Below are 22,836 nucleotides of genomic sequence, written 5' to 3' on the forward strand. Positions count from 1 at the left end.
GAATTAGCTGCTGCCACAGGAGAGGTGGCATTGAGGAACACTAAAACTGTGGAAACCGTGGAGAGCTATGGATAAAGAGCCTCAGCCATGCCAGTAAAAACCACTGAGCATCAACCATGCAGGGGCTGGATGCAGAAAGTTTGTCAGAAGTATGCAAGCCAGGCGTGACAGCCGGTACACAGCCAGCTCTGGAGGGAAGAGGGCTGAAGAAAAATACGTCTGCGGAGGACAGTCACTAGCCTGGGGACTAAGAATGGAGGCAAACTCGTCTCGATCGATAGCTGCTCTTTGCCCGGTCCAGAATCAGTGCTCTGCATTGTGGCACGCCATCTGATCAACCTGTAACTTGTGCTTAATCGTGGCAGACCAGCAGCCTACAGGTATTTTGATGAGTAACTGTCTAGACTAGAGTGATGCTGTATAAAACGGAATATTGGAAGTAAAAAGCCATATGAACCAGTTTCAAAAATGCAAAATGCAGTTTGAAATGGACATCATCTTCTTCAGAGACAGGTCCAGGCAGTGCTACAGCCTCAAGAAAGTAGCCTGAAGAACATATTGCTTAAATTATGATTCAGAAATACCACTGAAGCAACTAGCGGGAGGATCAGATGAATAGTCATTATTTTCTGTCGCCTGTTCACGCAGAGACTAAGGCTTTACGTAGTCACTCTGCCTTTATCCCCTCTGCCATTACAACGCTGTGGTCGCTCGCAATGAAATCCAGCTGAAAGGCAGGATTCTCGAAGCTGGGGAGTTACAACATCCGTGAAAATAGGTGACCAGGTAGAGGATCAGCACGATCACATCTCCTTGCTGCAAGGAAGGCTGTGGACACCGTTAGAGAATCCAGACAGGTGAGAGGCATCATCAATACTCCAAGGATTTGTGTGGCTAACTGGCCACATGCCCCGCACGCCTCCAGGGGTATTTGCGCCTGGGGCCTGCAGATGCTGCTGGACCAGAGAGGAGAATTGGGGTACGGGCCCCTTCAGTCTTCTCTTTGATTCCTTGTTTGTTTTCCTTTGGCCCTGTGAGTCTCTCTCCAGTAATTGCATGTTGCCATGTTTCAGAAGCAGAGCCCCAAACCTATTGTCTGCCTCATGTATTGTGCAGACTTTAAATTGCAAATAAACTTGATAATAGAAGAGAGGAACTGAGGAAGACTGAATAATAGGACAAGATCAAGACTTGGATACTACAGTGCTGAGCAGCCTCAAAGCACTGATAACAGATAAAATCAAATTACCTGAATCTGGGTGTATTTCACAATTAAAAATAATGTTTTTAATTAAAATAATTCCAGTGGAGAAGGAAGTAAAATATACAAATCATTAGCCAAGTTTTATGCTCTTCCCATAACTTCATGTGCATCTGGTAAAACATGCTATAAATCTGAAAGTTGCTATTAAGAGCCCACTGTCAGGTTTCTGTGAAGCGCACTATATAATACCCATTTCATTACATTCCTCTCAATGACAACATGGTCCTGTCACTCCCAGGATAGACACACTGCGCTGTGCCCATATGTGAACCATCAGGACAAGGTCTGAAACATCAAGATCTAGATTTAAAAAAATGCTGAAAATGCTCTTTAATTTGCTCCAGTTCTGATCTATTTGAGGGTGTATTTATGATGGTAGAGAATCGCCCTCTCCCTCTCCTTACAGCTCAGGATGCTAGCAGACCTGAAGGTGAAAGACTGACGACTGCTCTAACACCGAAAGCAGCATGTGAGACAAACCCTCCTTCTTCCAAACCTGAATTTCAGTGTAGGGCATGGCAGGGTTAATAGCAGAGCAGGTTACACTGGAGTTGTTTGGCGAGGGGAGGAGATGGGAACAGATTGCCAAGGCACAATTACACTAAATGAAGGAAGCCCAAGGCCACACCTGTGCCTGGGACCCTGCGCTCGCAATCCAGCCCTGATTGGATCTCCAGAGACTTCCCGGAGGTAAAGTGTCAATTAGTGTAATGACCCTGGACTTTGTCCACTCCGTTTGCGCATTCTGAGCGTGGAATAATTTTGTGTACGCTGGGGGATCTCTTTTAGCAAACTCCTCACAACACCACCTGCTCACCCTCTCATTCTTCCAGTGCTATTCCCAGCTCTCCCTTCTGCAGGATTGTTGAACTCGAATACAAAATGCAGCATGCCCCGGAGGCAGCGAGGTCTGGATCTTCATGCAGACAATAATGCCCAAACACCTGTATAGATAATATCTTTTTTTGGAACAGAGAATGTAGCAAACCCTGCCCTTGCAGCCCAGTCCTGCGTACGCATTCAGGGAAATGATGGGACTCCATGTAAGAGTAAGAGAGGTTCCCAGCTCCGTTAACAACTCAGACTGATTACCGTGGAGTAATTATCCCCATCTTACATGCAGATTAAAGGCACTCTTCTCTTGCAGATTTTGTCTCAAAATGTACTTCTTGCGTAGGGCTGGAGACAGTTTTAACTCCCTCGTATGCAGTCAGTAAATACTTTACAAATCGCTGCGTGGATATTGGATCTTGGTGCACATTGTGGAGCTAAACAGGTCTGTCTGAGCAAAACCTGAGCTCATCAGTGAGGAATGGCGATCTCCATGGGGCCAAGACAGGAAAACCAACCCCCTCCACCAGCACGGCTTTGTCTCTGCGTAACTCCAGTTCCATGTGAATGTCAGCCCCGGGGCTGGTGCCATCCTGCAGGCATTGCAGTCCCCTGCTATGCATGGAGACTTGATACACGTCTGGATGAGGAAGATAGTTCGTGTGTTTAATTGAAGCATCTGAAGATGATCTGTGATGATCTTCCAGTATTGAACGGCACCTTACAGCACTCGGGGTCCGTCACTGTCGTGTACTTCAACACAAGGAAGACAGCTGCAATCGGATATGTTTTAAGCTAGTGTCAACAGGTTTAGCCAGCTTAAGAGTATGTTAAGCCCTACTGAGACAAGGTTTATAGGTTAGCGGTATGACTTGGAGCATAATCTATGCATGTTCTTTAGCTTTAGCCAGCTTTATGCTTATGTGAGAAGTGTGAGTCTTTTATATGTGCCAAGCTGTTTCTACCATGCTTTGGGGAAGTCATTCAGCCTATGCTAAAGGCTGAAATAATCTAAAAGTGGAGAAGCTGCAGGGGAGAGCAGTTTAAAAACACCAGGAGCTGAGGTTAGGCCAAGATTTCCTGTCACTGCTGAACTAGCTGAAAAAGCCAGGAGTGTCCTGAACATGGGAATTAAAGCAAGAAGATGATTTAAATGACTGGAGCCTACTTTATTACACTGTGGGATTCAAGTGTCTTAGGTTGCTAATGAGCAACAATGCCGTGGATAGATGCAGTAGTTAAGATTATAGCAAAAAAGATTTTTTTTCACTGCAACAGGACTGGCATATTTGGAGCAAAAAGCAGCAGTCATGACAACATATTGTTTATCTTTCATCCAGACCACAGCTGTGTTTTCCACTGGTCTGTCCAGCTTATAGCTAATTTGGAATCTTATGTATGAAAAGCCGTTTTGATGGATGAAATTGGGCTATCTCTTTAGCACTTAAATGTTTGCAAAGATGCTGTGGAGCTTAATTAGTTAGCAGCAACATTTTATCTTATGGGTCCACTTCCAAAAGAAGACCATAAATGCTGGAGAGATGACACAAGTATGTGACAGAAATAAACACATTAGATAGTTACAAGAGCAGCAGTAGGATGCATTAAATGATTTGATACCTAGAGTATCTATTAGACTCGAACAATTGATTAAAATATGTATTAATTCATATTAATCTTTAATACAAGGATCTTAATAAAGTGTGATTAGCTGGGATTTGGAAGAGCTTTGAAATCCTAGCACAATAGGTGCATCGGAAATCTAAAACACTGAAATACACGTGTCTCCCTAAACTGCATTTCATCTCAGTGTCCATCACTAGAGTACGTAGGCTTTAAAACGTATCTGGTTCCCCTGTTTCATCCAGTCTCCAGCTCAGATGTCCAACATGGTGTGTGCATCCCTGGTACTCGCCTGTGGTTTTAGGCAGACTCCCTCGGTGTGTTTGTCTCTGCAGCCTTTTCTCTCCGTGTGCAGGCTCTCCCGTGTTCGCTGTCCTCTGCGTGTCAACACAGGTTAGCTTTAAACCCTCTCTGCCTCTTTTAAAAAAAATCTGTTTTGATTTTTTTCAAGCATGCTGCTGGGCTGGCAATCCTGCGCGCTTGAAATGCGACCAGAGGGCTTCCAGATAAAATCTCGCCAAACTGAAAGGCCATTGTGCCACCGGGATGCAACCGCTGGCTGAGCCAAGTGATTGCTGCCTTGAGTGTCCTCATCAGGGTGTGAGTCAGAGATGGTCTTTGGCAGCTCCCAAACTTCTGCCTGTCCCTCTGTTTTCAGCGGTCTTTGCGGCAGTGCAGGAGTAAGCAGCTGGCTGCTGTGAGAGCTAAGGTGGGACGCGTGGGGAGAGGAGCAAGCAAATTCGGGAGCTTCGCAAGAATAGTCTGAATTTCAGGGTGGTCCGTACAGATCACACAGCCGGTCCCGGTGATAGCCTCTCCACCAGGATACAGCTAGCTGGGTGTGAGAGCAACAGATTAGTTTGCTCGAGCTTGTCATTTCAAATTCCCTTCCGGTTCTCTATCAGCAAAGCTCAGGCCCATCCCCACAATCAGCTTCTCTCTGGATGGCTGCCGAGATGTGATATTTATAGGGTTTACTGGAAACTGTTGGCACATTACTGGGCTTCGAAATGTGATTGTTTTTCAAAGAAGGAAATTAGCTGGAGTGTGGGGCTGGTGGCCAGCTTGGACTGTAAGCAAAGGGAGCCTGAGGTCAGGACCAAGCTGCATTGTTTCTTTTATCTTCAGAAGCAATTTTGCCGCTCTCTGTTTTTTAAGTGACTCTTAACGTGATGGACAAAATGAGATCATTGGGTAGTAACCCTCCATTTTAGAAATACTTGAAGTATTAGTGAAGTACACCCTGAACCACTTAAACAAGTACCTACTGGAGTAATCGGGTGGATAAGAATCTGGTAATTTATAACCCTGTATGAGGGCTTGGAGCATGACAGATGGGTCCCAGCTTGGAATAATAAAGCTGTAATGGAAGAATGTAGATGGGGCAGAACCCTGGGGTGGATGTTGCGAAATGGAGGAGGTATTCTTGTCTTGGACAAGTCACTTCTATTCTTTTTCTCCATCTTCCTGTTTGCATAATATTAGTTCATCTTACTTGGTGATTGTGAAGTTTTACTAGCCAACAGTTGTATTTGAAACCCTTAGCTTGAGAACACTCTTGAAAAACAAAGTATTGACATTACCTTTGTTTCCCTACAATAAATGCCTCTGCATGATGCATGCGTTACGGAAAAGCACTTGAAAGAGTGGAGGATGAACGCAGAGAGCTGGGTGGCCTCTTGGGTGACGCACTGGAAGGATTGCATCGGCAAACTTGTTTATGTACTAACGTGTCTGGCAAGGTGTTTGTCCTGTGTCTAGGAAGTCTCCCTTGATATTCATTTAAGGCACAGCTTGAGGACAACCCCAGAAGCACCTTTCTTTGTACATGCTACCTTTGACAGCAAGATCCCCCTTGGGAATCAACACGAGCTTGCCGCGTATCTGCCTGACTATGAAGCGACACATTTGGGGCCACTGGGACTAGCAGTTTTCAAAGCTGAAGCCCCATGCTGAGAGATGATCTGCCAGGAGCCATGTGCATCTTTGCTGGGGAGGGCAGGCCATCTGCTGTCCTTGCTGCCCTAAGCAGAGCATCTCAGACCCGCAGCCTCCAGGCCCAGCCAGGCTGGACTCTGTCAGCCCAGATGCTTCATTCCCCTACGGACCTGTGGGCAATTAGCGTTGACTGCGTGTTTACGTACTCTTCTCCTTTGCTATGGCCCAGGAAAAGTCTTCTGACCTAGCTTAGTGATGTGGACGCTGTAATGATGCCCTGTAGGAAGCCCCACTAATAACGTCTGTATTTTTTTTCACATTCTAGTTTTGCCAGCGATGAATACCAAAGGGCTATGGAGCGAATATCTGTCGTTGTCCAGCAGCACAAAGTGACCATGGTGCCAGGGGAGCCACAGCTTAACGTGTGCGACAAGGCCGTCATGGTGAGCCGTTAAAGCATAAATACATTTGAGAATCCTTAGCTTAAAATACATTTTGTAAAGGCTTTATAAAATGTCACCTAATGCTGGGAAGGGATGGAGAAGAGACGCACGCTCGCCCGTTTGAAGGTCTGGCTGGCTGTTCCACGGAGGATAGGGCTGTTTGTTACCTGTGGAACGCAGTGGCATAGGAAGGGTCGTACAAAGTGAGTAGGGTTAGGTCCAGAAAGTCTAGCAACACGCTGTGATAAACTCTGTGGCTTCCTTCCTTAGAGATACGGCAGTATCTACAGCTGTAGATCCTTCTTCTTTCTAACCCCCTTCTGCAAATCTCAAAAGTCCTTTGTGTTTTGAGTGGTGGGACTGGGACAGTGGCTCTTTTTCAGTGATGTGTGTGAGTATCTTTGGTCTTGCTCGGTCTCCTCCAATTCCACCCATGCCTGATTTTTCCAAAGTCTTTATGGCTTGAAACATGACAAACATTTTCAATTCTGTTTTCTGTTTCAAATTGCATGCTGGAAAGTTACAGTTTGGCTTTCCTGTCAAATGCTGCTTGGTTTGTTGAGAACCTGGGGAAGAAACTGGATGGTTTGTAGGAGGTAAAGTTGTCAGATGACATGAGTGTGTGTAGTCTAAGGGGATGTGCCTGTAGACTGACACAAAATAGGAACAGGCAAAATCTTTCTGACGCTGAAATAATCTTCTGAAACAAACAGGCAGTACCTTCTGCTTAGAGTCTATCTCCAGACAGGCAGAAAAGTACAAAATGTGGAGCTGTGTCTCCTTAGTCAGAAGGCAAAGGTCTTTTTTAGCTTTGTCACATCTTTTTATTTTTGGATGTTAAGTAGGAAAAAGACTTGAAGGACCATTGTTTCTGTGTTGTTTTCTTTCATTATTCAACTTTTCCCTTAATAAACACTGTTCTGTGCTCCTCTGGGACCTTTTGGGTTCAGGCACTCTCCCGAGTGCCTGGCTGCTGCCAGAGACCTTCACTGGAAAGGCATTTCTTCTGTGCTAAGTCCAACTCCAAAGCTGGTTCATAAAGTGCAGGCATACTCTGCTGTTCTGCAGCTACCCTGGGGCAGTGTGTTTAGGTGCTGTGAAAACATCTGGTATCCCTGTTTGTCAACAAACAGTGTCTTTGGGTTGCATAATGGAAAAAGTGCTGGACTGGAGGTCCCATACTCGGTCCCATCCCCCAGCCCTCTCTTTGGGGCTATTGAGAGTCAGTCTTCTCCCTGAGCTGCCTTGCTCTATATCAGTTGGGTAGAAGTTTTGCAGACCGTGGGCTGCTGCTTCTCCTTTGGCTATGGCAACGTCCAGGGCTTGGCTAAGTCCAGTTATGCCCGCCTAGTCTATAAGCAGAGGCAGCTAATGACTGCTCCAATGCTTGGCCAAGCTCAAACCAGATCATTCAGGGTGTCTGAGGCAGAAAGCCCTCCCCGGTGGGCTGGGGGGTATTCTGATCCCAGGAGAAACGTTCACATCCCAGTAGGAAACATGGTGAGTTTTCTATTCCGTGTAAACTCCTAACAGGCTAGTTACACGGTCACAAAACTAAAATAAACAGGCACCAATTATTGCCCTTTGAGACCAGAAATGAAGATAACCAAATTTTTTTTTGAGTGATAGCATTGCTGGGGTTGATTGGGCCCTAAATCTGTCTTTGGGGGATGCTGGGAGATAAATATCACCTACTAATACTATGCCCAACACTGTCTTCTAAATTCTGTCACCCATTTATTTGATATGGGCATTTAATATCCTTTCTGGGACAGAGGAGAAGAATTGTCTTTACTTATCCATGAGCAAAGCAGATGGATCGTTTTGTAGCTACTGCAGTCTTGGGATTGATGTAAGCGCAGCAGCATCAGCCCTCCTGAGCTGGGGAAGCGTTTGCTGGCCCATCTGTGGTGTATCCCACCAGCAGTGTAGATGAAGCTCCCGTGGAGCCGGTTCTGCTGTGTTTTCCTCCTGTGGAAGTGTAGGAGAAATTGCTCCATGCAGTGGAGCCGTGCTGGCGTGACTGCGTGTTTGACTTGCAGCACACATGGTGTCCTCAGGGCTCTCAGCGCTTACAGCACGGATCCAGGAAAGCCGACTTGGACTGCGAGACCGAAGCAGATATGATTTGTTTTTGTCAAAAGAACAAACATTTCCTTTGTTTCTTTGGATCTCTGTTGCTTCTCCAGAGTGGTCAGGCATCTGAAATTTCCAGCGGTGATTGTGCATTTTAAAATTGAGAAACGGATTTAGAAAACAGCATTAATTGTTCTTAACCCGTCTGGAGCCCTTCGTGCAGTGAGGTGCCTTCCGCCAAAGCTCCCCTCTGTGGTCTGCTCCTTCTGCAGAGATAGCTGGTGTCTCACTGCCATCTGTTGTCAGCTGTATAGAATAGAAACCTGCTCCGGCGTTTTTTCTGGGGTTAAGCTTTTCTTTTACTCTATAGGAATTTAATTCCAAGAAAACGTAAATGACTTGAAGGACAAAAATAAATAAAATGAAAGGCAGTAGGTCAGAGCTGAACTGACCTTCAGTAGGCGACAGCAGGAATCTCCCATGGATGGATAGACCTTGAGAGAGGGAGGGACAGAGAATGAACGCAAGACATTTCCGAAGGCAGAATGGGAATTGTAACCTGCCATTCACATTACCGCAGTCCCAAATTTTAAATGGCAAAACCCCATGAAATTGAAAAAGTTTTTGTCCAAATTCCTTCCACCGTTAATCCCTTTGGAAGCTGAGGGTTTGCAGTGGGTTTCCTTGCTGACGTCGTTTCTCTGTTGTACACGTGCTGGAGAAAGGTAGTTCAAGAAACATGGAAACAAGGGAGGCAAATAGTTTTGGTCTGTGCGCACTGGAGTAGTTGTCTCATAAATGCCTCCTACTCCATCTGTTCATGAATTCATCCATCAAAATGCTCATTAAAATACAGGCATTCTTATCTCTCTCACACCCTTGGCCTTCTGTTGCTTTTTGCTTGTTTCCTCAAGAAAGTGCATGGATTTATCTTAGTGCTAAGAACGATAACTCTTTTCTGGATCCCAGGAAAACTGAGGGTTTCATCTCATGGTCTGCATGCTCCATGCTACTACAGGAAAGACAGGAAGATCACCAGAGTCCCAGCAGACTGCATTTGTACAGGAGAGACCACTGTATCCCAGAAGAGGGAATCATCTGCTGCAGAAGGATTTGTAGTCTTTCCTAAAGCTTTTTTTGAATAGTGTTTGGAGTTGGGAAGTTGATGAGCCCAGGAGCATCAGCTGCAAGAGGAGTTTCACTTTTCAAGCAGGACATAAGAGCGTCTTTGTGAGAATCAAAAAGGGTTGGTTAGGGTGCAGGGCTTAGCAAATACTTGGTATGACTCATCTTTCTGTATATTTTTTGTTTGTTTTTAACAGAATTGGTCTCCTCCAGGCTGTGAGAAGCTAGGGAAGTGCCTGAAACCGCCAAAGTCTGATCCTAAGAAGTGCTTTTGGCCTCATTGATCTTCTCTGCAGCCCTCAAGAGCTACTCAGAAAAGCTATAACCAGCCGGACATACAGTTTACAAAGCATGTCTTCTCATGTTGGCACTCCTGTTTACACAGGAAGGGTGTGATGTATGTATGATATCATCATTTGCTCTTCCAAAAGGGCCAGTGTTTATACTGCTAGTGCTCAGGGTTTAGCCTGTACTCTTCTGTTGTTTTAGCTGTTTCCGTAAATGGTAACTTTTCAGTGAAGACTGTTTCAACTGTAAAGCTCTCTGGACAACCACAACTCTGCCATCACCTCAGAAATGCCATGGATGCACCTTTCCTCTTGCTCCTTCCACCCAGCCTGCTCTCTCAAATCATTGCTCATTCGGACGCCCCAACAGCAGCCATGGGGGAGACTGTTCAGGAAACTTACAGCCGCCAGAAAACCCTGCCCAAACTTGCCCTTGTTTTGTTTGCCTGTAACTTGTTGTTTTAACATTTGATTTCCATAGTGAACTCTGGACACCAACTTGTTTTTCCTTTCTTCCTAAACTTGCGAGTACTGGGTGCAGCTGTACAGCCCAGACCGCTGCTGTGCGTTGCGGGGTGCAAACGAGTGCTCCCTCCTGTTCCCGACTAAGGGGTTGGCTCCAGGGAGAACACCCTGCCTTCCTTCCATCGGTAGCTGCAAACGTTCCCTAGGTAACGGTAGAAAGACGTTTGAAGATAGTGGTTCATGTAAGTATTGCCGTATTGATGGTGTGCAGGATGTTCTCGGGGAGCTGGGGGTCAGTTGTTCATTTAAGGAGTTTTCTCCATTTCCAAAAATCTGGGTCCAAATATAGTTTAAGTCATGCTTCTAGTCTCATGATCGGGGCCCAGCCAACTGCAGGCTCAGAAATGCCCGTTTACATCAGATGTTAACTCTTGACCCTGTTTCCAGTGTACGCTCTCTGAGGAATTCTCCTTGTGCAAACTTTCCGCAGCCTGGGTGTAGCACGTCTCCAAACAGAGTTCATGGTAAATCCCGATCCTTTGCACAATTTCACATTGCAAATTTCTCATCTGCTTTTGAGCCTGTTTCATGCCCTTCGCTATTGCTGATAAACGTGTCTCGAACAAAACCGAGCAAGGTTACTCTGGGGCTTCAGGGGAGTAGCTAGAAGCAACCCTGAACATGCTGTTCGCACCACCGACAGCTCTGCTTCCACCCCTCCAGTGTTTTATCCAGTATACATGGCCTCTCTGCATGGCGTTGTGCTGCCTTGGGGAAAATCCAGGTGCTCTGTACCTGTAAACAGCCCTACTTCCTTCCCAAGCAAAGCTTGGGGCTGGCTTGAGAGCTCTGCTTCTCTGGTAACTGCCGTGCTACTGCCTGCTACGGGCTTCTCAACTGCTTGTTCTCACCCTCCCTGTAATCCCAAATGCTCTCATGCTCTCTGTTCCCATGGTTTGTGCTACCTGTAATCCCCTCCACAGTAATTCCTACTGTATATCTCATGAAGCTGGATAATCCTATAAGATTGTAATAAGAACAGCACTTGAGTCGGCTCTTACTGTTCCACCTATCGGAAATCACAGCCAACATTTCGTCGGCTGGCAGAGCCTCTGAATCTCTGTGCATCTGCAAATAGCATTTGTGTATAGTCCAAATGTCTTAGCTGCTTTATGATGTTCCTAATTGTCCTTCAAGTATATCAAGGCATTTCCAGTTCATCCATAATATTTCTCCTTGTTTTGACATAGTGTGGATAGCTCAAGTCTTGAGAGATTCTGATCAGCCTGTTCTTCAGTGATGCTATATGAGAAGGACTGGTAGGAGGACTTGCAGCAGTCGTGTGCGTCTGTCAGCACAGGAGACCGGACAAAACCAGTAATTTCCCATTTTCTGGGTGCTGTCCGCCTCTGCTTTAATGCTTCTGTCACCCAGAAGTGTTCAGAGCCCTGCAGTTCACTATTATCAGTGGATAAAGATACCGCCAGAGGAGGGAGTCTGTCACTGCAACTGCCTGAAAATCCCGGTCAGCCCTCAAATAGTTATGAACGTATCTGCTGCGAATTGTAACAGCGCTTTCTCTTTCCACGTGCTGCTTATTAAGAGATCACATCGCAGGATCGTGGCTCATCGTCTGAGCGCTAGCCCAGACACGTTTCTCAGTCCTTAGCGTTTGCAGTATGCGCATCGTGAGCGTACTGGATGCCTGCTACCCCGTGTCCCCTGCCTGCCTGCCTGCCACTTCGTTCTTTACTCTTTCACAGCTTGCAGTTTTGAAGGTACTGCTTTTCCCCTGTCTGTGTAACTTGCTTGGACAAGCCATCCTGTTCTCAGCACACACGGTGTTTTCCGGGTTACCCAGCACACAAAGTCCTCATTCCTCATTGAAATAATCTCTCAGTGCATAGACGCTGGATGTAAACTTGGCACCAGAAAGCTGGCTGCTGTAAGTGAAGTGACTTGATGTCTGTTTATTATTTGCATCATGGCCATTTATTGTAAAAGAGGAAAGCTTAACGTGAAGAAGCTACTGCTTTAAATTTAAATAAGAATAGTAGTTTTACAGCTGGATAGCTAGGAAGAATTTTAAATCAATGCCTTTTCCAAAGATGTACAGATTTTAAAGTTGTGAGATGAAGAACTACTGAAGAAAAATAAACTAATTTATCAGAAATGCATTATATGATTTGTCTGTGCGCACCTGTAAAACAACTGCGTAACACCTTGCTTTGAGACAGTCTCACAGATACGCCTTCCAGATCATGGGACTGACTTGGATTAAAAATAGCTTGTTTTGTTTTCCCTGTATTATTTTTAACGTGGATCAATTTCCCAGCCCACACAGCTGCCCGAGTACAATTCAGAGGCTGGTGTGGGGACCCGGGGCGTACGTGCCCTGAGGCTGCGTCCACCAGCACAGCCGCAGGGATGAGCACTGCCAGCCTGCAGCGTTAGTGTGGGGCAGCTCACACCCACCGATCCACGCCGTGGATCGCAAAGCGGCCGGCGTGTATTACCACATCTGCCCTAATAATTATCCTGAACTTCTGATCTGAAGTTGGTCCGTGAGATAATTGCCCGGTTTTGGGAACTGCCTGTACGGGGCTTTGCAGGAGCTGCCTGTGGGACCTGCCTGGGGTTGTGTGTGCAATAAGCGGTCGACAGAGGAGTGGGTCTGGTGGGGTTTGCTGGCCGGTCGGGGACCTGCAGCAGTGAAGCTGGTTCGTTGGTGGCTTCCTTTCTCAAGCTGCAAGGCATAAGAGCTAAAGGAAAGACGATGTCTGTCTAAGACTGCTTCTATGTGATGTTCCTTTCTTTGTATTTAAATATGTCTGCTAAACGCTAAAAGCTTAATATCTGCTTGGGCTAAGAGTCCAAGGAATTTCTTTCTTGCCTTTAATTTCCAATTAGCTGAGCCTCGCGAGTCTCCCTGCTCTGCCCCTGAGGCTGTGTTATCATCCGACCCTCCAGAGAAGCTTCTGAAATTGATGTAACTAATAATCGTGGAAAAAGTCCTACTGCATTTACAGTCTATGGCTGCAAAAATGGAGCCTTGATTTAAAATCCTGCAGCGACAAATGGATTATTTCGGTGGCAAATTAGCCTCTGTGGACCAACAATTTGGGGATCTGAACACTGGAATTGGAAACCAGAAGATCAATTCCGAACACTTAGAGCCAAGGTTAATGCCCTGCAAACTGTATTGAGTGCAGTGATGAAAGATAACATGCCTCTGCATTTTAAATGGGAAGCCAAGGAACACGGTATTAAAAGTGAAAATGGGCAAGTTCGGAACAGAACGAGAGCGAGCGATACCCACGTATTTGCTAATAAAACGTTACGCCGTGTCTGGGGCCTGAGTTTTCAGGCGAGTGCTGAGGATGACGGTGGGCTTTTACTAAAGGAACTGGAAGTAATATCGCCGAGAAGGAGGCTGGTGAACTTGGGACGCTCGCTGCCGCGTGGAAGCTGGCAGTTCTGGGTACCTGCTGAGTCGAGCCTTTCCCGAACGTGGTGGACAGCTTCCAGAAGCCTCCTGGTTTCGCATAAAGCGAAGCGGACGAGATGAGGATCTCCGGAAGGTTGGAGAATACTCTTCATTCCAGTGAGGACATCTTTGCAGTCACCGGGCGAAATCATTTCAGCAGCTGAAGAAAGACCTTTTGAAGGTGAGAGCAGTTTGAATCGGGGCTTTGGGGGGGAAGGCAGTGCTGGGAGGCAGTTTATTGTCTGCGGAGTTGCCAGCAGCCTCTTCAGCACAGCTAGACGAGAAATCTCTCCCCAGGGATCTTGCTGTTGTCCTCAGCACTGGGAAACTTGACAAACTACATGTACTTTTACTCTCCAAGAGTTACTCTTGAGTGCTTGTTCAGTATCCAAATAACTGTTTTGCAGTTAGAGTGGCTTGTTTTCCATTTCTCTTAACAGTTATAATACTGGGAAATAGACTTTGCTTTTGTTTTCTGATAGTATTTGATGTGAGTTTTTTGTATGTTATCAGAAGGTGACACGGCGGTGCCTCTTGAATTAAACTGTTAGTTTTTAAGAACAGTTGTAAGGGAAGAACTGAAATCCCATTTTAGGTTCTTTTTTCCTTTGGAAAATAGCTATTTTAAACACGGAGAAAAGACTCCATTTGCCTGTTTTCTTTATATCCCCTTCCACCGTTTAAAGTTTTGTTGTTGCTCGAAGTCTAGTTCGATTATATAAATCCTAAATAAAGGTGGATCCCTAGCCAAAAGCCTGTGGTCTCTTAGGAGTGAAAAAAACCCTCTGCCATCCAACTTCTCGAGAGCGCCAATCTGGCAGCTCTCTATGCCTTTGTCCCTCCCGGAGTCACTTAATACCCTTTCTGGGCGATATGTAGGTTGGTAGCACGATTCCCATCTGAAAGGGATAGGGGCTGAAAAGCCCGTCGGCCCGTTCGCCAGCAGCGAGGAATGCGTGCCAAATCCATTAGTTCTGGATCAGACTCAAAATCCCCTCCCGGCTCGGCCAGGCTGGCCAGAGGAGAGAGAGAGAGAGAGGGGTTTTGTGTCTTCTCCAAGGGCCGGATCCAACCTCCTGCAGCGGGCAGGAGGTGCTGGGTTCGGCTCCGTGCAAACAAGGATGCTGTGGCAGGGCAGAGCCGGTTGACGAGGCTTTTGCCTCTTTTAGGGGGGACAAAGCTAGCTCGTTATTCAGTACGGACACTTCGGTCCTGAGCCCAGGGAGCTGGCTGGGGAACTGCATTCTTCTGCTGTTGAAATAAGAGATTTCAAATTTGTTTTTTAAAAAAAAATGGGTTTAAAGTGCATGCGTTTCTAAAGCTGAAATTGAAACGAAACGTTCCAGTGGATTTGAAAGGAAATTTTAGTTCTCCTTTCCCCTTGTGGGGTGTGTTGAAATTTTGGGCATTTTGTTCCACTTCACACTGAAGTTTTAAAATCCTTAACGGAACAGAAACTTCCATACTCAGCACAGCTCTTCTCATTGCCTGGTTAAGCTGATTAGAGCTAGCTCTCAAGCTTTTTATACCCCCAGTTTCTATGTTCACTGGCTAATAACATCTCTCGTATCAGGCTCTCAAAGCACTTCTAAATCACTGATTACCTCTGTGTCCAAAAAAGAGGCAAAGCCAGTGTCCCCCCCGCTCCAGTATCCTCTGGGGGGTCCAGATCCGAGGCGGTGGTTCCTCTGCCAGGCACAGAACAGCCCTAAACCTCTCCGAGCCGCAAGCAGATGTTGAGACACCTCCCCGGTGATATTCCAGAGCCGAAGTCCTTTGACATCACTTTTGGAAATTGGTCCTAGGAAAGTTCTTTTCCGATGGAAATTGCAGTAGGAGTCAGCACTGTTGTTTGAAAGGTTGAACAATTACAGGGAAAACTAATTTACTTTGGATGTTAAAAACCAGTCTGTACTGGTAGGTGCAATTCATATCCTTCAAAATGGAGGATTAATGAGGTGAAGTTGTGACAGAGGTCTGAGAAATGTTGTTTTTTAAACCTGAGCTGGCATGTGGCATAATTACTGGCAGCGGAATCATTGGAAGTCCGATTTGGTGTAACCTTTATGCTCTTCCTGGCAGAACTGATGGTGTCTGAGAGGCCTGATCCCGCATCAGAGGAGAAGAGATCCCCCCAGCCGCTTCTTCACCCAGCTGCTGGACGCGAAGGGACTGGTGGGAGCCCTCGGCAGCTCGTCCTGGTGAGAGCTGCTGGTTTGCTTGGGGTGGGTTGCCATGAGAGCCTGGGAACCTCGCTTGGCCTCAAGAAAAATGTGGTGGTGTCTTCTGCTAGTAATGGTGGTGATTGTGTAGGAGGGACGCAAACCAGAAAAGCGTGATGAAGACCCCAGCGAGAAGCAGAAGGCAGGGGTGCCTGGTGTTTGCACTGCAGGCAGGCTGCAAAAGAGCCCTTTCCCAGCTCCTGCTTATTTCCATGGGTAGGCAGATAAATTCCATCCCTTCCATCCGCCAGGAAGGAGTTGCTGGAATAGCTCATTGTCCGGTATCGTGGTTGGTAAGGTTACAAGAGAAACCCTTCCAGCTCATCCGAGGGAGCCGAGGGTGTTGCGAAGCCACTGTTCCAGTGGAAGGCTACGTGCTTCATCTGTGTTTGCTTCACTGGAACAGCTGCTAGAGAGGATTTTTCTGGTGCCAAAGAGATAATCTGACTTCAGGGAAAATCTTAGTCTGTAAGGGAATGGTTGTGAAAGGAGGCACGCTGACCTCCTGTGCGGCTGTCTCTGGCAATAGAGAGCTTAACAAGAAAGGGAGCAACCTTTGCACTGGTCTTCAGCTTGTCTCCGTTTGCACCTCAGGCAGACATCCATTAAACAGGTGCCTTTTGCTGCCTATAGATGAAGTAGGAAGAAAATAGAGCAGCGGAGGATTCAGCGTGCAGCAAATGATTCCCGAGGGTTTGCACCAAGCACTGGGAACTATGCAACGACACAGGACATGTCGGATGCTGGGATGCAGGCAGAACCGGGTGTCTCGCGAGCCGTGCTGTGCACATGAGCCCGTCACGGCTAAGTCGGAGAGGAGACCAGCTTTCCCTCCTGTCGGCTGCTCCTCCTGTGTGAGAGCCACCTCTCGTAGCAGGGAGGACCCACGGGGATGTTGGGAGCGACTGGTCCAGCAAGAGTAGGAGAAAGCAGCTCTGCGTTCATTACTAAGCTGCTGCAGCCCTGAGCACCCAGCCCACAGGGTCCGCATCAAATCACTGCGAAATACCTGGATAGCTGCTGGCACGCTGTCACACGCCTTGAAGACAGGCCCCGATGGCTGTCCGGAGGGTGTGGAGGTGAAGCTGTTCCCATCGCAGCTATCAGCAGCAAGCACCGAGCTCGGCCAGGGGTGTTGCATGCTAGGACTGCCTTTGCTTTCTGCAGCGGCTTGTACCCAGATGCATTTGGACCAGGTCCAAGTCGTATTTGCTAATGTAAGAGGAGATCTGTACTCATTCAGCAGTACATCTCCTGCCCGCAATGGATTTTGCGTGGGCAAACGGCTATTCACCCGTCAGGCGATGGGAGATAGGAGCTGTGTGAGAGGGCCTTGACCTGCCGTATGAATGAGTGACACCAAGAGCTGCTGAGCTGTTAGTCCAGGACCGAGGGCGCTCAGACCGGCTGTGTTATCATCCCCCATCAGTGTCATCCAAACCAACGGTTTTAACAAACACAAAAAGCGATTCCAAGGGTTCACGAGAGGTGACGAGGGACAGAAAAGGAGGAAATAGTTTAGTCCTAACAAGCTTGCTGTCTGCGCGAGGCGCAGGGCAGGGGTGAAGAGGGGTGGAAGAGTAACCCCTGGGCATGGGACTCCTCTCTGAAGCTGGTGGGCGCAAGGCAGGGTCCCAGGGCTCCATGCACCGGGGAAATAACGGCTCCACACACTGCAGGTACCAGAGCACTCTTCAGAGGGGAACTGGGGCTCCATACATTGGGGTACCGGGGCTCCATGCAGCGGGGGCACCCAGCCTTTGTGCACTGGGGTACAGAGCACTGTGCACTGCAGATGTCGGGGCAGCGTGCATCGAGGTACGGGGGCTCCCTGCTTTGAGGTACTGGGCCACTGTGCGCTGGGGGATATCTGGGCTCCCTGCACCCGGATACCAGAGCTCCATGCTCCAGGGTAGCAGGGCTCCATGCGCTGGGGAGATCGGGGCTCTGTGCGTTGGGGTACCAGAGCTCCATGCACCTGGGGACTGGGGCTCCGTGCACCAGAGTATCAGAGCTCCCTGCACCAAGGAGATTGGGTCTCTGTGCCCCGGGGTGCCAGACCTCCATGCACTGGGGGGTCGTGGCTCCGGGGTACCAGAGCACCGTGCACCAGGGGGACCGGAGCTCCATGCACCGGGGAGACTGGTGCTCCGTGCCCCGGGGTACCAGAACTCCATGCACTGGGGGGTTGGGGTTCCGTACCCTGGGGTAGCAGGGCTCCATGCACTGGGGGTTGGGGTTCCGTACCCTGGGGTAGCAGGGCTCCATGCACTGGGGGGTTGGGGTCCGTACCCCGGGTAGCAGGCTCCGTGCACGGGGGGTTGGGGTTCCGTACCCCGGGTAGCAGGCTCCATGCACCGGGGGGGTTGGTGTTCCGTACCCCGGGTAGCAGAGCTCCATGCACTGGGGGGTTGGGGTTCCGTACCCCGGGTAGCAGAGCTCCATGCACTGGGGGGGTTGGGGTTCCGTACCCCGGGTAGCAGAGCTCCATGCACCGGGGGGGTTGGGCTTCCATACCCCGGGTAGCAGAGCTCCATGCACCGGGGGGTTGGGGTTCCGTACCCCGGGGTAGCAGAGCTCCATGCACCGGGGGGCTGGGGTTCCGTACCCCCGGGTAGCAGAGCTCCATGCACCGGGGGGTTGGGGTTCCGTACTCCGGGGCAGCAGAGCTCCATGCACCGGGGGGGGGGGGGGGAAACCGGCGCTCCGAGCACCGGGGTGCCGGAGCTCCACCCTCCAGTGTAGCAGGGCACCGGGCTACCGGCGCTCCGCCCAGGCCGTACCGGGAAGCGGCGTAGGGCCGCCCTCCGCGGCGAGCCCCGCCCTGCCCGGCGCTGCGCTGCGCGGTGCTTGCGCTGCGCTGCGCGGCGGCTGCGCAGAGCGGAGCCGCCATGAGCGAGGAGCGGTTGTGGCGGGTCCGTGACCGGGTGCGGCCCTTCCCCGACTTCCCGGTGCCCGGCGTTCTCTTCCGGTGCGGGCGGGGATGCGGGTCGGGCTGGGGATGGAGCAGAGCCCGGGGCAGGGAGGGGGGGGTTTGCTGCCGGCTCCCCTCCCCGCTGCCCATCCTTCCCCTTGCCTGCTCCTGCACAAGGCAGGACCCGCTTCCCCTGGGCTTAGGAGCTCGGTCGGGAGCCAGACCAGCCCCCGGAGGTAGCTAACTGCTCTCCCTCTCTTTGCAGCGATATCAGCCCCTTGCTGAAGGATCCTGCAGCTTTCAGGACTTTGATTGATCTTCTGGAAGATCATTTGAGGGCATCTTTCTCCAAAATCGACTTTATTGTGGGTGAGTGTTGGTGGAAACATCTCTGAGGCCAGTGCAGAGCACCGTGTCCTCGGGCTGCCCGGGCGGGAGGCGTGGGGAGACTCCTCTGCTAATGGGGCAGCAAATGCTGTAGTCCTTGGACACTCTAATCACCCGAATGTTGGCCTCTATCGTACGGTAACACCGGGTGCTTAACCCAGTACGCCATTTCCTGAAATACTGGGTTTGGATGTGGCAGGTGCCATCTGATGATACATCGGTGCCAATTTTATAATGCATTGCTTTCATCATTAAAAAAAAGAGTCAGGGCGTACTGAAAGTCTGACGTAAAGTCTTACAGGCATGCCTGTACGGTGTCGCACAGTCCCCACGGCAGGCAGACCCTGTTCCAGCATGTTTTCCTTCTCAGGGGGCCTTTTCAAGCCAACAGAAACAGCCTTTGTGGCGATAACGCGTTGCAGCACACCCATGAAAGAGGCTGAGAATGAAAACGCTTAGGAAGGCAGTGCTTGGGCTGGGCGATAGCCCAAAGTTCAAGGAGTCTAGACCAAAGCTGGTCCAGGTGCCTCGTGATAACTGAAGTCTGTCCCCCGGCGGTACAAAGTCCCTGGTTGTGTGGCCAAACTGATACCGGGGCTTCGCTGAGCTTATCTCTAAGAAGGAGAGCTAGAGGGGAGGCAAAACAGGCTGATGGGGGGATCGATGCGGTGCCCCGAAGCCTGTCAGCAGCCCATCTTGGCGAACACAGGCAGCGCAGGAGTGTGGTGTGTGTTTTTAACCCGCAGAAATGACTGTAAGAGCAAATTGCTTCTAGAGACACCCCCGCCCCCCCAAACACAGGAGGATAAACCTGGGGTGTCGTGCAAAGACACCCCAGTCGAATGGCTCTGTTCTGAGTATTCGTGCTGCTCTGCTCCCCCCCCAGGCCTGGACTCCCGCGGCTTCCTCATAGGCCCCCCCCTGGCTCAGAGACTGGGGATCGGCTTTGTGCTGATACGGAAAAAGGGGAAGCTTCCCGGTCCGACCGAGTCTGTCTCCTACGCCCTCGAGTATGGCAAGGTAATGCCCAGGAGGAGAAGAGGGTTTCCAGGCTGGTTGATGAAGGGCTGGGGGGTGTCAGCAAGGAGATGGGCTGATAAAACCAGTGCGGGGGGTCACCAAGCTGGGTTTCACAGCCAGTGCTGATGCCACGGGCAGTCTGGCATTGCACAAGCTTCAGGAGCGGTGCTGAGCTTCACCATGCCCCGGTATGGCGGCTCCCTCCCTGAGCCACGGACACGCGGTTTGTGTCGGCGAGCCGTGCTGTGATTTTTTGGGGGGGGTGGGAGGGGGGAGTTGGGGCGGGTGGGTGATAAGACTTGGTGCTAAATTGCTTTCTTTGGCTTGAATTCAGGGGCATAAACGTGGAGTGTGTTTCCCACTCAGTAAGTGCTATAAGTAAATGCCTTTATTGCATGGCTTCAGAACAGAGTCCTCCCCTCGTAACACCACAGCCTCTCTGCTTAAAGAGCAGAGGTGTCAGCCTAATAACACGCTACCGCTTGTAACTAACGGCAGCCAGGGACCGGCAGCAGAAACACCAAACCTAGGCGTTATTTATGAGGATTGTTTGGGCCAACCCCTGCATGGGACAAGTTCATCTGACACAGGACGTGCCTGTGACGGTTTGGATGTGGCTTGGCGGTGCTGTCAAGGCAGAGTGCTCCAGCCCAGTGCGTTACAGGAGATTTTCCCCACTGGGGAACTGCTTCGGGATAAGGTTTCACGATGGGACCACAACTCACTTGATGAATGTTCAGGATCTTGACGTGCCAGAGGGTTGGCCCAGCAATCACCTAACCCACTAGATATTTCCGTGGCATTCCCCTGTAGCTGGAGTATGTGTTTTGGGGGGTTTTAGGTGCTGAGTGTTAAGGTTGATCTTGCTGAAGACTTGTCTGCGTTCCACCATGTGCAGTGTTTCCCTGTAAGGCAAGACTAAAACGAAGCTACTCTTTCCACCCTGCAGGCTGAACTTGAAATCCAGAGTGACGCCGTGGAACCGGGACAAAAAGTAGTTATTGTAGATGACTTGCTTGCAACCGGAGGTGAGAGAAGCTGACGGTGTTAGCCCGTGTGTAACCCACGTACGCGTGCGTTAGTAGCAGCAGGAGCGGCTGTGGGGTTTGAAGGTTCCCTCGGCACTGCTCCTCGAGTGACAATGTTTCTGCTCAACCTCTGTGTCGTGCAGGTACCATGAGTGCAGCCTGCGAGCTGGTGAAGAGGCTGAAGGCTGAAGTCCTGGAGTGCCTGGTGATCATAGAGTTAAAACTCCTGAAAGGGTCGGAAAAGCTCGGGTCCATCCCTTTCTACTCTCTGCTGCAGTATGACTGAGGAGGAGCAGGGAGAAGGGAATGCACACCCTGAGCTGTGCACAAGTTTGGGGCTTTATTCAGTGACTTGCTGTCACAAGGGGGTGAGCGGGGCGGGGGGAGAACCTACAATTTTAATCCTGGCCAGATGCTATACAATCATAAGTCCTATTTATTTTCCAAGCCGCAGATTAAGGTGTGGTAAGTGTAAGGATCCTTTTTGGAGTTCATCCTTTTGGGAAGAAGGAACCAGCCTGATTGTTTTTGGGGATGGAGACCAAGATGCAGCTTCACTGAATATTTTTTTTTTTTTAGGAGACCAAAGTGAAAATACTGCTGCTGAGGCGGGAGAGGTCTGATAGCTCAGGGGGCCCAACATTCTCTTTCGGTTGAGCCATGCCTGGTCACATTCCTAGGAACCCGTTAAAAGTTTGCCAAAGAAACACAGAAGATGGGCAAAAAGTGATTATTTGTCTAAGGGATAAATCCTCAGAGGATGGTCTGGTTGCTCTCTGCTGTTGCTCACACCAGAATAGGTTGCTCTTACGTTAAGGTAGTGCTTGTTAAGGAGAATTAAGTGCCTGCCCAGCCCTGCATCCTGAAATCAGGAGGCAGCCACTGCCAATGCAGCGGAGGTTGCTGGCGTAGATGAGCTCAGACGCCACGTCAGCTTGCAGCTTGGGTCGTGGTCTCCTTCCCTTGAGACCGCAGGAAGCTGGAGGTCTCTGTTGTAGGAAGCCATCTGCCTTCCCTTGGTCCGGGCTAGTTCTTTAGCACTGGATTTTGCAAAACTAGGAGCAATCGACATCGTGAGAAGTAGCGCACAGCTGGGCGACAGGCAGTGAGGAAGGGGGCCATGCACATGCTCGGGGCTGTTCGCCTGCCTTCTGTCCAGCAGCACTGGCACCTACCAAGGTCTGCAGCTCCAGCCAGGGCTGGCAGCTTTTGTTTAGCACAAATTCCCCATCTACTGCAACATATCTGACTCCCTGTGCTGCTAACTCCCCTCTGCTGTGTTCTTCTTGGGGCATCAGAACATTGGAAGGATGATGCCAGTTTGGAAGCCCATTCTTGTTGGTATGTTTGGTGTCAGATGAGGCCACAGGAAAGAAAGAAAAGGTGTTATGCTTGCCGCCGAGCTCCGGCGGTCTCACTCAGGTCGTGTGATGGATGACATGGGGTTTGGAGATGCTCCCTATAGCATGGTTCAGTTTAGTCACAGGAGTAGCTAAAACTCAGTGTGCCAAAACTTTCACACAGCTGAAAAAGTTAGGGACTGTCCCCCTGTCCTAGCAGGGGCTAAACTCACTGGTAAAATAAATGTTGACTTATTTTTATTTTTTCTAAACTGTCTCAGAGCTGTTCTTGCAGTAGGTGAAGCCGTTAATTACCCTTGTGAGCATCTTCCTCCAAACCGGGGCTGTCAGTGGAGAGCAAGGCTGTGGCGTGAGCTCCCCCTTGC

At 49.5% G+C, this 22,836-nt stretch overlaps 2 protein-coding genes across 3 annotated transcripts in view; both read left to right on the plus strand.

The window, feature by feature from the left end:
• The window catches only part of GALNS (galactosamine (N-acetyl)-6-sulfatase), a 48,854-nt gene extending 36,556 nt beyond the window's left edge, over nt 1–12,298 (plus strand). The window contains exons 13-14 of the mRNA XM_050904300.1: nt 5,982–6,099; nt 9,498–12,298. Coding sequence (XP_050760257.1) covers nt 5,982–6,099; nt 9,498–9,584 — 205 coding nt within the window. The 3' untranslated portion in view covers nt 9,585–12,298. The remainder of the gene's footprint in view (nt 1–5,981; nt 6,100–9,497) is intronic.
• A 6,354-nt stretch (nt 12,299–18,652) lies between these two features.
• APRT (adenine phosphoribosyltransferase) lies at nt 18,653–21,473 on the plus strand. Of its 2 annotated transcripts, XM_050904308.1 has the most exons (6): nt 18,653–18,732; nt 18,941–19,044; nt 19,949–20,082; nt 21,032–21,110; nt 21,254–21,262; nt 21,344–21,473. In XM_050904308.1, the coding sequence occupies exons 1-6, from the start codon at nt 18,653–18,655 to the stop codon at nt 21,394–21,396; spliced, it is 459 nt and encodes a 152-aa protein (XP_050760265.1). In that variant the 3' UTR covers nt 21,397–21,473. The 2 variants fall into 2 exon arrangements, with proteins under 2 accessions (XP_050760265.1, XP_050760264.1); XM_050904307.1 differs by having other exon boundaries at nt 21,254–21,473.
• The last annotated feature ends 1,363 nt before the right edge of the window (nt 21,474–22,836 follow it).

This window comes from Gymnogyps californianus, chromosome 12 (genome assembly GCF_018139145.2).
Source record: "Gymnogyps californianus isolate 813 chromosome 12, ASM1813914v2, whole genome shotgun sequence".
NCBI classification, from domain to species: Eukaryota; Metazoa; Chordata; class Aves; order Accipitriformes; family Cathartidae; genus Gymnogyps; species Gymnogyps californianus.

Bases quoted from the DNA above. Each gene is read 5' to 3' on its own strand.
- APRT (XM_050904307.1), top strand. From the start codon at position 18,653: ATGAGCGAGGAGCGGTTGTGGCGGGTCCGTGACCGGGTGCGGCCCTTC. The intron at 18,733-18,940 runs GTGCGGGCGGGG...CTCTCTTTGCAG, and splicing joins GTGCCCGGCGTTCTCTTCCG to CGATATCAGCCCCTTGCTGA. The intron at 19,045-19,948 runs GTGAGTGTTGGT...CTCCCCCCCCAG, and splicing joins CAAAATCGACTTTATTGTGG to GCCTGGACTCCCGCGGCTTC.